The sequence below is a fragment of the Squalius cephalus genome, assembly GCF_949319135.1.
Source record: "Squalius cephalus genome assembly, chromosome: 3".
NCBI lineage: Eukaryota > Metazoa > Chordata > Actinopteri > Cypriniformes > Leuciscidae > Squalius > Squalius cephalus.
In genome coordinates this window covers 1553814-1569408 of record NC_137124.1, presented here as the reverse complement: position 1 = coordinate 1569408, position 15595 = coordinate 1553814, and the positions used below count along the sequence as shown (strand labels likewise).

The 15595-nt window shown below is 39.9% G+C and overlaps 1 protein-coding gene across 1 annotated transcript; it reads right to left on the bottom strand.

Moving 5' to 3' along the window:
- Nucleotides 1-534: 534 nt before the first annotated feature.
- On the bottom strand, nucleotides 535-11152 carry LOC307156285 (uncharacterized protein; the record flags this gene model as incomplete). The annotated part of the gene is made up of 8 exons (XM_079867579.1): nucleotides 535-2964; nucleotides 8643-8821; nucleotides 8918-8982; nucleotides 9068-9180; nucleotides 9301-9482; nucleotides 9831-9895; nucleotides 10182-10798; nucleotides 11005-11152. 8 exons carry the CDS (start codon nucleotides 11150-11152, stop codon nucleotides 2873-2875), a joined length of 1461 nt encoding a protein of 486 aa, XP_079723705.1. The 3' UTR covers nucleotides 535-2872.
- Between the last annotated feature and the right edge of the window lie 4443 nt (nucleotides 11153-15595).

The following is a 15595-nucleotide window of genomic DNA, read 5'->3' as shown; positions in this document are numbered from 1 at the left end:
CCATCCCAGCCTTGTGTAGGTCTACAATTTTATCCCTGATGTCCTTACACAGCTCTCTGGTCTTGGCCATTGTGGAGAGGTTGGAGTCTGTTTGATTGAGTGTGTGGACAGGTGTCTTTTATACAGGTAACGAGTTCAAACAGGTGCAGTTAATACAGGTAATGAGTGGAGAACAGGAGGGCTTCTTAAAGAAAAACTAACAGGTCTGTGAGAGCCGGAATTCTTACTGGTTGGTAGGTGATCAAATACTTATGTCATGCAATAATTATTTTAATTAATTATTTAAAAATTATACAAGGTGATTTTCTGGATTTTTGTTTTAGATTCCGTCTCTCACAGTTGAAGTGTACCTATGATAAAAATTACAGACCTCTACATGCTTCGTAAGTGGGAAAACCTGCAAAATCGGCAGAGTACCAAATACTTGTTCTCCCCACTGTATACTGTGAAAAGATTCAGGGAATCCAGAGAAATTGGGGGATTTGATCGTTGAGAGAAAGGAAGAAGAGAGAAAAAATAATACAATGACTAAAACTGAGAATAATCTTTTTTATTATTATCATTGTTTATCGCCATTATAATACAATAGTCACCAGAGTTTATTTAGCAAGTGATAAATATAACTACATAGCCTACATAATAACTGTTATTACCACATCCAGTGTGAACAATACAGCAATACAATTCACAGAAAAGACTTTGAGTTTAGCATTAAATTAACATCAGAAATATAGTTGTTGTTGTTGTTGTTGTTGTTGTTTTTTTCTAGACTAAATAATTTAGAAAATACTGGTATTATACAGATCATGTTGCATAAAACGTGTCAGATGAGGAGTTTAGTTTTGTACAGGTTTATGTGTTATGTAATATTATCAGACTTCTTATCCATGCGTTTTCCCACCAGACATTTCTCAGGTCATATCCTGCAAATATTTATCATTCTTCCAAGAGTTTTTTTTACAGGTTTTCATAATCTTTGAAATACTTCATCCTTTTGCTTACCAAAACCTGTTTCAGACTCTTCAAAGTCAGCCAGCATAAAGAAACCCAGTTTTTCCATGACACAGCTTGTGTTTGGTTTCAGTGGAGCAGTCATGTAGCTTTTAAAAGAGATGTGAGTATGTGTGTACATGAGATAAAGGTTTGGCTGTGAAACCTTATGAAGATATAAATCATTTTTAAGTGAACCTTTTCCATCTGTCAGGACATGAAAAATACATGGTAGTTATGTTTCTGTTCTCCTTCAATTTTAATATGTAGAGTGTTTTAATCTATATGGAGTAGTTCTGGGGTCTCATTTATAAAGCTTGCGTACGCACAAAACGGGGCTGAAAACATGCGTACGCCAGTTCCTGCGCAAAAGGTGGGATTTATAAAGAAAAACTTGACGGGAAAATTTGCGCACCTGCACGCAAACTCTGACCCATGCGTACGAACGTTTTGGAGATGGAGCACTTTGGCGACACCGATGGTGAGCTGGAGTTAAATGTATTTTTGGTCACTTTTATACAGAAAATCTAAAGAAAATTAAACATATACAGAAAGATTATACAAATACAATTTCAATCACCAAGCCTGTCACTTGAAGCAAATATCCATTCCTTCTTAAATGTCCGCGGCAGCGAGCGTGTTGAGCCGTTTAGTGAAACTGACGCAAATAACAGTTTAAATAAATAAAATACTTCTAAACATTTATATTAAATATGCCATTCAAATTAATGGAGTTAAACACTTAAACATGAAATCATTACTGAAGTTACAACATTTTTTTAAATTCAATCATTAGAAATATTTGTTGTGGATGTGGTGTTTTTGAACACTTTTCCTGTGGCGTGCTTTAATGTTTTAACCACAGAGATAATTGCTTATCATGATAATAACCAGATTGTCTGAGAAAATAGTTTCGTGCAAATAATGCCCAAGGCCTATCTGTTTCCATTAAAAATAAAAATACAATTCGGCAAGTGGAAAAGATTGAGAAAAACTTTCTCTGAAATGTATTTTACACTATTTGATTTATGTAGGCTATTCAAAAACAAGGCAAGGATAGACAACTACTTGATTTGTATTAATGTAATGTTTCTTGTACCGTTTATATCATTTGCATATGATTATTCATCCACGTGATAACGTTTAAGTTATCACGTGGATGAATAATCATATGCAAATGATATGTAGATGAGGATCTGCATAGTAAAACTAGGCGTTGTAAGCTCCATATATGGTTATTTCGGGTGGAGACACATGTGCGCACAATCTTCTGCTGACTGGGATTTATAAAGTGAATTCTGCGCAGGTTCTGGCGTATGCACGGTTTTATAAGTCTGAATATTTTTTTGCGTACGCCATTTTTGGCTTTCGGGCGCACGTACACTTTTAGTAAGGTTCCTACGCACAGTTTTATAAATGAGGCCCCTGATCATTCTGATAAAACTGGGAATCAAATGAAATAGTCCATGGAACATTTTGACTGATCACTTCAAAAAATGTAAAAACATGCCATTTTAAAAATTAATTGCAGGTATTTGTGGAACTTGTGTCATCATACACACACACACACACACACACACACACTTTATACTTTACAAACTAGTGTCGTGAATTGAAGTATTTATCAAATAAAAACTACTGTACCTAAGTGCACAATGCTGGGTTCTGACTTAAATCTATAAAAACACAGGAATATACAGATCCAGAACTGATATCTGAAGTCTAGTGTGAAGTTTTCAGAATAGGATTATGTAAAAATAGTACGTTCATTACTACTCGTTAAGTAGCATCAGTAGCTCTATGTAAGAGTCCTTCACTTGAGCAGATGTTAAAGGCAACGTTCAGACCCGTCTGAATCAGTTACAGTGGTTAGTAGTTATGTTCAATCAAACCACGAAACCAGAAGCGACACAGCGACCAGAAGTAACGCGGTCAACACACTGATCTTGCTGCTGACTTCTGCTGATGAAAATGCTGCGTTGAAAAGAGAACAGACAGAAGTTATCATTCAGTGAACATTAGGAATTTTGCCTAAAGCTCATCTAGTACAGTAGACAGAGTACAGTTGCAACACTTAAAGTTTGAAGCGTTAATATCCATGCGCACATTCTCTGCATGAAAACTTTCAAGCTTACAGTCCACATTCCTTCACATATATACAGTCCTTTTCTTCTGCTCATTTTTAATGGGAATACAATAGTGGCCAAAAGTGTTGTATGGGGGGATATCTGTTCCCTTTCGTTAGGGAACTCGCACTGCGTCGTTGTAAAACGACACTTTGGGGACGCTCCCTTAGCGTGCGCCTCTGAAGTATGAATGAAACTAATCCAATCCTGATTGGTGTTGCGTCATGACATAACATGTGACGGCATAACCGAATGCATAAAAGTGACACTGACACACACACACATTCGCTTTTGCTCTTCAGCAAGCGTTCTCTGTGAAACTGTCTGTCTTATTTGGTGTTGTTTGTCTGTTGAAATCCTCTAAAAAAATATATATATATATTATGCGAGTGAAAGATACACTAAGTGTGTGCACCCCTGCCCTAGATTTCTCACGGGTGTGTACACTGTTAGGAGCGCAGCACGCACAGGCAGCTCTCGAGGGGAAAGTACTCCCGATTAGAGTGCTGCGCTCCCGCTTGGCTATTTTTTCTGATAAAGGCCGCGATCCCCGCGGTCGGGTCCCGCAGAAGGATTTCGCGGATGAGAACGAGACTGCCGAGGCACTTTCTCGTTCATCATCCGCAGATTCTATAACGCTTGCTCACGACGCAGAAGCCCGCGATGTGGCTTCTTCTGCCCGTGACGAGTGCCCGATGCTCGAGCTATCTGCTTCTGAGGAAGTGGATGTGCTCAGCATCGGGAGCGAGGAACATGAGTCACACTCGCCGGTGTTGTTTGTAACCCAAAAATAGAATTGTCCCACTGCATTGTAATAAAGAATCTATAGTAGCTCGGATCTCGCGTTTGTCAAGGCAGCGTGTAGATTACTACTCTGCAATAAGATTCTGTGTGGGTGCGAGGCATTCACAGTCAGCTCCTGAGGGTGCTGGCAGTGTTCATTGAGAAATATCTCAACGCACACAGCCGTGCGTTTCGGGTGTTTCAGCCTCGCGCCCGTTGACTTTCTTCTCGAGGGATGAAAGCCAAATATATTGTAACGGCTCGAATCTCGCGTTTGCCGAGGCAGCGTGTAGATTACGAGACCACATAAATAAATATTAAAACAGTATTGTCTGGTGATTATGGCTGCATTTAATTCTATGGAATTAAAATGATGGAATTGAAATGATGGAATATATATCTGACTAAGTAGTTAGATATTTTAATTCAGCCTACCATCCAGACCGTTTTTCACTTATCCAGTGTTTTTGGCTGCTTTTAATTAAATGATGAATTAAAATGATGAGCAGCGAACGTCGAAAATCGTTTTCGCTTTTTCCCTGCCGGTCCTCCGCTTCAGGAGGTCGAGAATAGTGCTCGAAAAACACCCGAGGTCAGTCTCGAGGGGCTGGTTCCCTTAGTAGATTTTGTAGAAGAATGGCAACGCCTTCTGAATATATCTATATGGGTCCTGAATATTATAAAATATGGGTACAGACTGCAGTTCGGTCACCGACCTCCCAAGTTTGCTGGGGTGGTACCGACTGCAGTGGTTCCAGAACAGGCTCGGGTTATGGAACAAGAGGTACAGACTCTACTGGTCAAAGGGGCCATAGAAATTGTTCTCCTACCAGACAGGGAGTCCGGGCTTTACAGCCGGTACTTTATAGTTCCAAAGAAGGATGGCGGGCTGAGGCCGATTTTAGGACTTGAGGCAGTTGAATCGTTCTCTGAGGAGATTCAGGTTCAAGATGCTCACTATTCACATCATCGTGAATCAAATCAGATCCGAGGATTGGTTTGTCACGATAGATCTATTTTCATGTCTCCATCCTTCCATGTCACAGGAGGTTCCTGAGGTTCGCTTTCGGGGGCGAAGAGTACCAATATCGTGTTCTTCCGTTCGGCCTAACACTCTCTCCCCACACATTCACTAAGTGTATGGATGCAGCTCTGGCTCCACTGAGGCTTCAGGGCATCCGTATTCTGAATTATATCGATGACTGGCTCATACTGGCCCAGTCTCGAGAAATGGCAGTTCGGCATCGAGATGTCGTTCTTGGTCACATTCAGAAATTGGGGTTGAGACTCATCACTAAGAAAAGTGTGTTAGAACCAGCTCAGAAAACTACTTTTCTGGGCGTGGTATGGAATTCGGTTATGATGCAGGCACGTATGTCTCCCACACGTATCGAATCCATCCTGACCATGGTGTCAGGGATAAAGCTAGGCCAGGCCATCACTGTTAAGTAATTTCAAAGACTGCTGGGCCTAATGGCAGCGGCATCCAACATAATTCCTTTGGGCCTTCTTTACATGAGGCCCTTTCAGTGGTGGCTCAAAGCCAAGGGGTTTTTCCCCCAAGGGGAATCCGTTCCGTATAATAAAGGTTACGCGGAGATGCCTTCGTTCCCTATTAATATGGAAGACACCTTGGTTCTTGTCCCAAGGGCCAGTATGAGGGGCGTCATTTCGCCAGAAAACCATTTCGACAGACGCTTCTCTCACTGGCTGGGGCGCGGTTATCGGCCGCTTTGCCAGTGGTCTGTGGCAGGACCATCATCATTCTTGGCATATAAATTGCCTAGAAATGTTGGCTGTGTTCAGGGCTCTGAGGAGCTTCCTCCCAGACATCAAAGGTTACCACATCTTGATACGTTCGGACAATACATCAGTGGTAGCGTATCTGAACCGACAAGGGGGACTCAGATCGCGCCCTCTATCCAGATTGGCGCATCAGATTATTTTATGGTCCCAAGGGAAAATATTATCTATAAGAGCAATATATGTCCCGGGGGTTCAGAATCAGGGAGCAGACATTCTGTCGAGGCAGGGGCTGAGGCCCGGGGAATGGAGACTCCATCCAGAGGTGGTGGAACTGATATGGCAGAGGTTTGGACCAATGGAAGTGGATCTGTTTGCGTCTCGAGCGATGTCCCACTGTTCACTTTGGTTCTCCCTCACTCATCCAGCCCCGCTGGGGTTAGATGCCATGGTACAGGCCTGGCCGAGGCTTCGCCTGTATGGTTTTCCCCTGATCGCTCTGCTCCCGGGAGTCCTGGAGAGGGTCCGTCAGGAGGACATCAGTCTTCTCCTGGTAGCCCCGTTTTGGCCGGCCCGAGTATGGTTTTCTGACTTAATTTCACTCCTGATAGCTCCGCCATGGCAGATTCCTCTGAGGAGGGATATGTTGTCTCAGGCGGAGGGCACTATATTCCATCCTCGCCCGGAGCTGTGGAAATTGTGGGTCTGGCCTTGAGGGGGCTCAGTACCTAGATGCTGTCTATCATCTGGGGTGGTCGAAACCATACTTATCTCTAGGGCTCCGTCTACTAGGAGATTATATGGCCTCAAGTGGAATGTTTTTCCACTTGGTGTAGAGAACATGAGTTAGGCCCAGTTAACTGCCCAGTGGCTTCAGTTCTGGAGTTTCTTCAAGATTGTTCTCTGCAAATCTCTCCCCGTCCACATGTATGGTGCACATGGATGCCATTGCGGCGTTCCATGCACCACTGAATATTAGGCCTTTTGGGGAGGCACCAACTGGTCATACTATTTCTCCTTGGTACATAGAGGATGAGACTGACAGTCAGGTCCAGGGTTCCTTACTGGTACCTGGCGGTGGTTCTCGAAGGCCTATCCCTGGTTCCCTTCGAATCTCTTCAGTCGGCTTTGCCTAGGACCTCACGTTCAAAATAGCCTTTCTCTTAGCTACTTCTTATAAAGAAGACTGGGAGATCTCCAAGTCCTGGCATTAGTACCAGCTTGCTTGGGGTTTACCCTCAGCGGAGTTATGGCCATCCTGCATCCGAGAACCAGGTATGTGCCTTAAGTGCAATCTAACATGGCTAGGTCCATGGTCCTGCAAGCATTTCATCCTCCACCACATGTGTCGGCAGAAGAAGAGAGGCTCCTTGCTCTGGCAGTCAGAGTTCCAAGTATTTACATTGAGAGGTCCTCTTCTTTTAGGAGGTCGGACTTACTGTAGTGTGTTTTGGGTCACCTAATGGGGCTCCCGGCTATACAAACCATAAATAGGCCTACAAGGTGCGCAATTTGCCTTCACCTTTGACCGTAAGGGTTCATTCTACTAGAGACATTGAGTCCTCTAGGGCCTTCCCCTCTGGTGCGCCCCTCCAGGAGATCTGTGAGGTAGCCGGTTGGGCTATCCCGCACACTTTTATCAGGTTTATAGTCTGCACCTCCCTTGTACGCCTGGCGCATGTATGCTCTAGTCCTATCTGAGTGTCTGAGATCAATTTCAATCTAGGGCAGACCTTTTTCGGTGCGTGGCCTAGTGGGTATTCGTTCCCCAAAGTGTCGTTTTACAACGACACAGTGCGAGTTCCCTAACGAAAGGGAACGTCTCGGGTTACGTCTGTAACCCTTGTTCCCTGAGAAGGGAACGAGACACTGCGTCGTCTTGCCACGCCCCTCGATGCCTAGGAGCGGCTTGCTTCATCACGAGGCAAATGTGTGCGTGTGTCAGCATCACTTTTATGCATCCGGTTATGCCGTCACATGTTACGTCATGATGCAACACCAATCAGGATTGGATTAGTTTCATTCATACTTCAGAGGCGCACACTAAGAGAGCGTCCCCAAAGTGTCGTCGTAACCCGAGACATTTTTAATGGCCCTACAAGTTGGATTAAGCCATCAAAATATGAGGAAAATGTTTTATTTTTTCAATATGAGGAAAGAACAAAATGCAAAAACTTGGTGAAGATATTTATCTGTGTTATTTGGAGAAAAAAAGGCAAACTTCAGTTAAAGTTTTTATTTTACTATATGAAAAAAGAAAGAGCTGACAGGAACAAGCATACATTGACCATAACATAATCAGTTATTAATATTTTGTTGGTTCTCTCATAATTTCTTCGTATGGCAGCCTGGACGAAAATCATGTCCACTATATTTGTCATATTTCATTGTGTTATTATCACAAATAAAACCATCGACTCCAAGCACAACTGCACAATATGACTACAAAATCTTCAACACATTTAATATTTGAACAAAGGGTGAAGATGTGAATTCACTGAAATCACTTTTGGCCACTCCTGTCTGATAATAAAAACAAACTGTGCCTATTATTGATGATTAATACATTTTCTTCTCCGAAACAGAGCCTGAAATTTAGAGAATTTACTATTAATAAACACATAAAAGCGTAATTGGATGCTAGATTGAGCTATGGTGCAGTTTGAGTTAAGTTTTTTTTTTAAATTTAAGTTGAATTTAAACGAAAAATTTGGTTGGAGATTGGTTTGTGAGAAGATCAAGGTTTGATCTTCTCACCTGTGGATAATTTACTCATTCAACCTGTTTGTTATAGTGAATAACTTTTCCGCATTATTAGCACAGAACTTGCATGAGTGAGTTAAATTATGTGTAATATCTGCGCCAATATCTAAATAATAATATAAAATTTAAAAAAAACGAACAAAATGTTACAACTGTACACTTTCCTACGTTGATATGAGTGCAGTTATCAAAGTATAAATACTCATCTGAGCAAAAAGATTAAAGTGCAACACTTACCTGTGCCATTTATCACAATTTCATTTGTGAAGATCTGGAAGGGTAACGAGTTGTTTCTGGCTGCTCGAACAATAGTGTTCACTATCTGGGCGCTGTTGGGGAGAGCTGTGTTCGCTGCAAATGTAAGATCCATGGAGTTTCGGATCGAGGGTACACTCCTTGTTTTTACATTGGCATCACTACAGAGAGTTTCAAATCAAAGTTCATTGATTAAAACTATGCAGTATTATGTTAAATCAAAAGCTATGTTCAAGAACACGCCAGCATATGCATACCTGAACTTGTTTATGGTTATGATGCTGAATGATGCAGGGTAATCGGCAAAGAAAAACGGTTCAAGCTGCAAAACAAGAGCGTTGTTTAGACTAAATTGGCACAAGCATGTTTGCCGAAATAACCAAAAAAAGTAGACGTGTCACACCTACCCCTGTTTTTATCATTGTTGCCCTGTTCTTAAATTCAGGTGAAGTTGTAATTGAAAGAGCAGCCGCAAAGGTCCCATTAGTCAGGATTGTCAGTGGAATTATCTGCAGTGATTCTACAAAAATGATTTGAAAATGTATCACATATTGCACAGAATTTTCTAGGCAAGTCAATATGGTACATTTCATAGCAATTGGGCATATCAGATAACTGTACATCGACTGTGATGACTTACTGATGACACTAATAGTGTTGGCATCAACGGTGATGTTGAAGCCGGAGTTTGGATTCGTGGCTGCTTCTTTCAGAGTCTCCACAATGGAAGTGCTGCTGGGAATGGGTTCGGTTGACTTTTCACTAAACACTATCTCAACCTCTGCCTGGACATTTTGCTCTGCTCTGGTTTTGGCAACAGCTCTGAAATGAAAAACAAGAGATTATAACTGCTTCCAGATATACAGTGCAACTAACCACACAACCATAAATGCTTAGGAAAGCAAAATAAACTAAATTAAATATTCAAAAAGGAGATGAAATCTTCTCATGTTTTGAGCTGTGTTGACAGTAATGAGTATGGTAATCATATTAAATTACAATGAAAGTACAAAATTAGTTTTTATTAGTTGTATTATTTAATTGGTTTAATATATCGGCCAAATTTTGAAATTTTTTTAGCCGATACCAATATGGTGGCCGATATATTGTGCATCCCAAGCAAATTTAATAAAGAAATCATTTAAGTAATGAAGAAAACTTTTAACTTACAAGAAACGAATCACGATGGTCCTGATGAAAAGGTCCCCATACTTATTTTTATAGACGATATCAAACTGTAAAAACAGTGAGTCAGTTTTAGGAATATTTCAAAATATTCTATGAAAATATGCTAATAAAGATTTAGATTTGAAACCAAGTTTAGATTTTAATAAAAAAAAAAAATTAAGCATTTAAAATCATGAAACATTTTAAAAATACTATATATATATATATATATATATATATATATATATATATATATATATATATATATATATATGTTGTTCTGCAGTTCCCTCGACCCTACAGAAGATAAGCAGTTTTGAAGAATGGATGAATGTTCTGCAGTTTGAAACTTACCTGACTCTCTACTTGTGTGGCTAGTTCCTGAAATTCTGGACTTTGTGGGTTTTCAAGTTGTGGAACAAATATCACAATAATGACAATCTGTATGGCTACTAATGGTGGAGGACGTGGTGGTAGTGTGGTTGTTGTGGTGGTGGTGGTGGTGGGCGTTGTTGTTGTTGTTTGTGTGGTTGGTTTGGTTGTAGTTGTAGTAGTAGGGGTTGTGGTTGTAGTTGTAGTTGTAGTAGGACGGGTTGTAGTTGTAGTAGGACTGGTTGTGGTTGTAGTTGTTGTGGGACTGGTTGTAGTTGTAGTTGTAGTAGGAGGGGTTGTGGTAGTTGCATTTGTAGTAGGACTGGTTGTGGTTGTAGTTGTAGGAGGACTGGTTGTAGTTGTAGTAGGACTGGTTGTAGTTGTATTTGTAGTGGGACTGGTTGTAATTGTGGTAGGACTGGTTGTGGTTGTGGTTGTAGTTGTAGGAGGACTGGTTGTAATTGTAGTAGGACTGGTTGTAGTTGTAGTTGTAGTAGGACTGGTTGTGATTGTAGTTGTAGCAGGAGGTGTTGTGGTTGTAGTTGTTGTAGTTGTAGTAGGACTGGTTGTGGTTGTAGTTGTAGGGTTGGGTGGATTTACTGTTGTGTGTTTGGATAATTTGTAGAATAAAGTTATATAAAAATTACAGTTGAGAAAACTATTAATCTTCAGCAAGATCCATATAAAATAGTGTATAAAAACAAATACACACAACTATAGTTTAATAACAATAAAGAGTAACACAGAAAGCATTCCAAACCGTTTTGAATGACATTGCATTGATGATATTGCTTGATTGACTTACCCTCAACACTGGTGATGTTAAGAGTGGTGTTGCCATTTAAAATGGCTTTGGATATATTCGTTTCACTGGGTACGGTTGTAAATGTTACATTCATATCAGTGATGATTGATCCAGCACTACAGAACGGACGGGGGAGAGAAAGAGTCATTGTCATTGTCATTGTTTTATGCAAGTCTGTCAGATGTTGTTATTAACAAAATATAGATCATTCAAAAAATATTTGACAGTTGCTGATATCTTTTGCCCTAGTGTACCAGTAGAATTCTAGATTTACAAATTCCTTTTGCAAGTTTTGTAATAATCTTGACATGTTTTGTTTTATAAATAAGGAGCCCAACAACCGATGGTACAGCCCACACTGAGATCTCATCTCACCATCATTGAATCCGTCTGGGATTACATGAAAAAACACAAGCAATTGAGACTAAAGCCATCCTTAGAACTGTGAAAGCCTCTCCAAGATGCTGGAACAACCTACCAGCAAACTACTGCACTGTTTAAGAGTTAATGTCTATTAAGCAAATCAAGTCAGTGTTTGGTGTGACCACACTTTGCCTTCAAAACATCTGTTTCCTAGGAGTTTTTTAAGGTTGGTTGTTCCAAGCATCTTGGAGAAGTTGCCATAGTTCTTCTATGAATTTTTGGTGTTTAGCCTCAGTTGTTTCTGTGTCTTCCATGTAATTCTCGATAATGGTGGGATCAGATCTCTGTGTGGCGCACATCTTCTGTTATAAAACTCCTTGTTCATACAAAAATATCACTGAATTATTACAGCATTCGTAATAGGAATGTTTGGAAATCTAAAATTGTTATTTGTAACTTGTCCACTAAAGCAAAGAGAATTTTATATATATATATATATATAGCTGTCTAGACTGTATACATTTTTGTTTTCCAAAGATGAAATGTATTCTTATTATAAGGAAAGAAATACCCACCGGAACGAAATAACTTTCATTTCAACGAAGGAGCTACCGAATTCCCTTTTAAAGATTGGCTTAATCTGTGGAAAACAGATTCACTATGTCAGGTTCAACATTTAGTTACACATTTTAACTACAGTCAAAAACCTTCAACATGAAAGACATTTGGTGGTCATTAATTCTTTTTTACATGATCTGCTGTTATCATTTACAAATTTAAGTGCATATTAACATTTACTGTAATAGTCTACACTTTAGTTCTTGTTCAACGCTGTACCTTAAAGTGCACCTGTTATTCTATTTTAAGGTCTATTTTAGGTTAAAAAAACACATTATTTTCACATAATATACATTGCACATCACCTCATTTCTCAAAGAGTCTGAAAACAGTTTGTTTGAAAATTCAGTCTCTCTAAACCCCTCCTTTCTGCAAGCCTACCCTGCACTGATTGGTCAGATGGCCCAGTCTGCTGTGATTGGTCTACCGCTTACAGTGGGTGTTGGAAACAAAACGCCTATTAGCATATCTGAATTCCAGCTCTTCCTCAGCTCTTGATCACGGTGATATGAACAGTAACGATGGCGTGGATTTTACCGTATCAATCTCATCAAAGTGGATTTGCTTTGTCAGCAGAAAACAGCGTCTTCTCGACACGAACAACACAAACCAAACTCTTTCAGTCTCAGATACACTACAGAGTCTGAGGGCGGGGCTAAGAGACGCTGTTCAGCCAATCAAGTCCACAGGCTGGCATTATGCAAATTAGTTACAAACCTACGCGGGTGCTCACACAGCGCGATGATTCCGGCAAATTTCCAGAACGCCTTCTGTGTGAACGCAAACACGACCCGTGTTCAGTCCCGGAATGTGAACAAAAGCCGTAATAATGCCGTGTCGTAGTGATGATGCTGAAGCCAGGATCGTTCACCAGCTGTGAATCCTGAATCCTGGGTCAATTTATCCGTGTATTTTCCGGAATCTCTTTGTGAAAGGGGCTTATGTAAGGCAATACTCTGTTACACTTTATTTTAAGGGGTCATTGTTACAGTGTAATTATATATTTAGGTACTGAGAAATATTAAGCAACTACATGTACTTACTATAGGGTTAGGGTAGGATTAGGATTTGGTTGAGGGTTAGTTGCATGTAATCATGCTGTTATTACTATGGTAAGTACATGTAACATATGTGACAAGGACACTGTAAAATAAAGTGTTCCCCAATACTCTAAAAAGCATAATAGGGGAACTTTAAATTTGTTTGTACATCATCTGGAACAAGTATTTAAAGGGGTGGATGATTTCACTTTTCTAACTTTAGTTAGTGTGTAATGTTGCTGTTTGAGCATAAACAACATCTGCAAAGTTACAACGCTCAAAGTTCAAAGCAAAGGGAGATATTTGCTTTTAAATAAATTGTTTTTTAAGGACTACAACAAACGGCTGGTAGAGACTACACGACATTCCTCCAGGGTTAGTGACATCATCAACCCTAAAATATACATAAACCCCGCCCCCGGAACACGCAGTCCATGTTGAGAAGAGGAAGAGTTGTTGTAGTCGAGCACATTTGTGAGTCAGCTCAAACTGTAGCATCCGTCTTTTCACATGCAATAGAAAGTCACTCTGTGTGCATCTCACAACAGTTCCTATACGAGCGATTTATAGATTATCATGACAGAATATGCTAATTGAAGATAGTTAACGCCACATCAGCAACATAAATAAAAAACTAACCATTCAAAAACGTCCTGTTGCATTCTACGTGTTGTCACTTCTTCTTGAGTCTCTCCATCTTTGTCTGACTCCGTTTAAACATAAAAGGCAGAACATTTTCTGTCATTTTAGTGTGTGTCTGCGTGAGGTAATCGGAGCTGCTAACAAGCTCCGCCCTCTGTGCCGGGAGCAGCAGCATATTTGCATTTAAAGGGCCAGACACAAAACGGTGCGTTTTTGCTAACCCTCAAAAAGTGACAACTTTAACATGCTATATAAAAATATCTGTGCGGCATTTTGAGCTAAAACTTCACACACACACACACACACACACACACACACACACACACACACACACACACACACACACACACACACACACACTCTGGGGACATCAGAGATTTATTTTACATATTGTGAAAAGGGCATTATACAACCCCTTTAAATGCTTGGAGGGAGTATTTGCATGTATTTTCACCTATTTTGTCTGGTGTTGTTGCTTATTATTTCTGTTGTTATTTTTTCACTTATCTTTTTTAGCTCATAACTTTTGAACCATTTGGTGTAGGAATGTAGTTTTTTTCCCCTCTGAATCCTTGTTCAATAGACCACCTGAGTGACCAGTGAGGGTTTTTTAATTGTCACTGTCTTTATTACTTAAGTCTTCCACAATGAATTTAACTTAGGGTGGACTGCTTAAACTCTTAGCCATGGCTGCACTTTCCAAAAGCATTGTAAGCCTACGTTGATCATAGAACAAGGATTTATTAAAAGACTACCTTCATCTTTGTGTTTGCATGCGTTTACCAAACTCAGACCCTTTTTTTTTTTTTGCTGATCCATAAAATGATTCCATCTGTGACTCAAAAACCACCATATGATTCGAACTTTGAGTTATATGATCCGTTGCATCACTATTAAGTGGTTGAAAGTAAAATCTGGACTAGAAGTTATTTAAAAAACAGCTAATTGATATCTACACCTGGATGCGAATAAAATACAGCACTATCTGCACTTAAATAACGTACATTACATATGATGGGTGCAAATACTTTACACTAATATTAATGATTAATCGTATCGATGTCAAGCCTACGCGATTATATGACGCAAAATGCTGCGATTTTATATTAAATAAACAAATTAGACACTTATTAATGCAAAATGCTTTTAAACCATTCATGCGCGATAAGACATAAAAGAACGAGCTGCCTGTGAATGTCCTCCTGACACACACACACACACACACACACACACACACACACACAGATAGACGCGCGCCAGTATCAAGTTCTCTTTCACGGTAGAACGTTCAACACACATGTATGCCAAAATGAACGCGCTGCCTGTGAATGTCCTGACTGTGACAGACAGGAAGACTCGCGCTAATATCGTGCGTGCGCACAAAACAGCATGACAGAATACAGTTCTCTTTCGAGCTTGAACGAACAATAACACACACAATTATGCAAAAATGTATTTTTGTCGAGTGTCTTCATAACATAAGAGTAGTCTTATGATGAACATTAAGAGTTGTGATGACTCGTGAAAGAATGAGGCGCGTGTGAGATCCGCGTCTCTGACAGCGGCTGGTCTTAAAGGGACAGTACAGTAGCCACTAATGTCGCTAAAGTTATTCTTTTTTATTTTTTTATTTTTTTATTTTTCTATTTTTTTATTTTTTATTATTATTTTTCTTTACCCCTGACATGTATGGTTATATGTACTCTTGTATGTAAATTATGTTTTGTTCTTGTTAAAATGCAATAAAAAAAAAATCTGTCGCTAAAGTTAATCAAAGAACAAAGGGAACAGAGAAAAACACTCACTGCTCTTGACTAAAGAACTTTTTTCTTTAGGCTGATTATCACTAATCTGTGTGTGCATTTATTTTCCTTGAGAACCAAGCAAGTTGACTCATGAAACCATTTGTTTATTATATCGCATATCGC